Source organism: Rhea americana, unplaced genomic scaffold, assembly GCF_003343005.1.
Source record: "Rhea americana isolate MKP2758 unplaced genomic scaffold, rheAme1 scaffold_715, whole genome shotgun sequence".
In the NCBI taxonomy this organism is placed as follows: Eukaryota; Metazoa; Chordata; class Aves; order Rheiformes; family Rheidae; genus Rhea; species Rhea americana.
This window is the reverse complement of record NW_028186885.1, coordinates 23,960-25,723: the sequence shown is the minus strand read 5'-3', so window position 1 is coordinate 25,723 and position 1,764 is coordinate 23,960. Positions and strand designations below refer to the sequence as shown.

Genomic DNA, 1,764 nt, shown 5'->3' with positions numbered 1-1,764 from the left:
GGCACCGGCGTGGGGGGTCCTGGTGTCAGTGTGGGGTGCACGGGGTGCCCCGATGTCAGCATGGGGTGCACGGGCACCAGCGTGGGGTGCCGCAAGTATCGGCGTGGGGTGCACGGGTGCTGACATGGGGGGTCCTGGTGTCAATGTAGGTGCACGGGGTGCCCCGGTGTCGGCGTGGGGTGCACGGGCACCAGCATGGGGTGCTGCAAGTATCGGCATGGGGTGCATGGGCCCTGGCATGGGGGGTCCTGGTGTCAGTGTGGGGTGCATGGGGTGCCCCGGTGTCAGCATAGGGCCAGGGGCACTGACATGGGGCACCCGGGGGCATTGGTGTGGGGTCAGGGGCACCAGCATGGGGCRCCCAGGGGTATCGCCGTGGGGTCCAGGGTGTCAGTGCGGTGCCAGCCACCAGCATGGGGGCAGGGCACCGGTGTGGGGCACCCGGGGGCATCGGTGTGGGGTCAGGGACATCAGCGTGGGGTGCCCAGGGCTTTGGCCAGGGACCGCCCAGAGCATCAGCGTGGGGTGCCCCAGATGTCAGCACGGGCTCGGGGGTATCATTGTGGGGCCGGGCATGGGCATGGGCTGCGCCCAGTGTCCGCGTGAGGTCAGGGGTAGTGACGTGGGACTGGGCGTCAGCATGGGGGGGGCACTGGCATGGGGTGCCCCAAGGCATCAGCCTGGGGTGCCCCGGGGTACTGGCACGGGGCACCCCAGTATCACWTGGGGCTGGATAGCAACGTGGGGCACGGGCAGGGGGGCCGGGCTGTGGTCAGCCGGCCGGGGTCTTGCAACGGGGCTTGCGTCACTGGGTGGGGGGCACCAGCCAGGCGGGGAGCCCGCGAGCCCCCCCACGCCACCCCCACCGAGAAACGGGGCAGAACCTCCAGAAAAGGTTTTAATGCTGCCTGGAGCTGCTTGGGAGCTGCAAGGGGAGAGAGGAGGAGCCGGGGGGGGGCCGCCGCCGCGGGGGGGTGGGGGGGGTTGGGGAGGGGGCTTAGAAGCATTTCCGGTGGACGATGGAGGGTCCGGCCTCGTCGTACTCGGGTTTGCTGATCCACATCTGCTGGAAGGTGGAGAGCGAGGCCAGGATGGAGCCGCCGATCCAGACGGAGTATTTGCGCTCCGGGGGGGCGATGATCTGCCGAGACACCCGGGCCGACGCGGTCAGGATCCGGCCGCGCGGAGCCCCGGCTTTTCCCGTTCTCCGGCCGGGAGCAACCCCGCAACCCTCCCCATCCTGCGCCACGCTGCCCACGCGACCCCCACCCCCCACCCCACACACACGCACCCCCCAGCAAAGGGGGCAGCGAGGGGCTTCGGGCGGCCGCGTACTTTGATCTTCATGGTGCTGGGGGCCAGCGCCGTGATCTCCTTCTGCATGCGGTCGGCGATGCCGGGGTACATGGTGGTGCCGCCGGAGAGCACGTTGTTGGCGTACAGGTCCTTGCGGATGTCGATGTCGCACTTCATGATGGAGTTGTAGGTGGTCTCGTGGATGCCGGCGGACTCCATGCCTGCCGGGGAGACGCCGGCTCGTGAGCCCGCCCGCGGCCCGCTCTCCCCGCGGCGCCCGCGGCGGCCTCACCGATGAAGGACGGCTGGAAGAGGGTCTCGGGGCAGCGGAAGCGCTCGTTGCCGATGGTGATGACCTGCCCGTCGGGCAGCTCGTAGCTCTTCTCCAGCGAGGAGGACGAGGCGGCCGTGGCCATCTCGTTCTCGAAGTCCAGCGCCACGTAGCAGAGCTTCTCCTTGATGTCGCGC

The 1,764-nt window shown here is 69.8% G+C and overlaps 1 protein-coding gene across 1 annotated transcript in view; it reads right to left on the bottom strand.

Annotated features, from left to right (window-relative positions):
- Positions 1–885: 885 nt before the first annotated feature.
- The window catches only part of LOC146586101 (actin, gamma-enteric smooth muscle-like), a 3,544-nt gene continuing 2,665 nt past the window's right edge, over positions 886–1,764 (bottom strand). The window contains exons 6-8 of the mRNA XM_085321843.1: positions 1,589–1,762; positions 1,336–1,517; positions 886–1,141 (exon numbers count right to left, since the gene is read on the bottom strand). Of these exons, the coding sequence (XP_085177969.1) occupies positions 998–1,141; positions 1,336–1,517; positions 1,589–1,762 (500 nt within the window). The 3' untranslated portion in view covers positions 886–997. The remainder of the gene's footprint in view (positions 1,142–1,335; positions 1,518–1,588; positions 1,763–1,764) is intronic.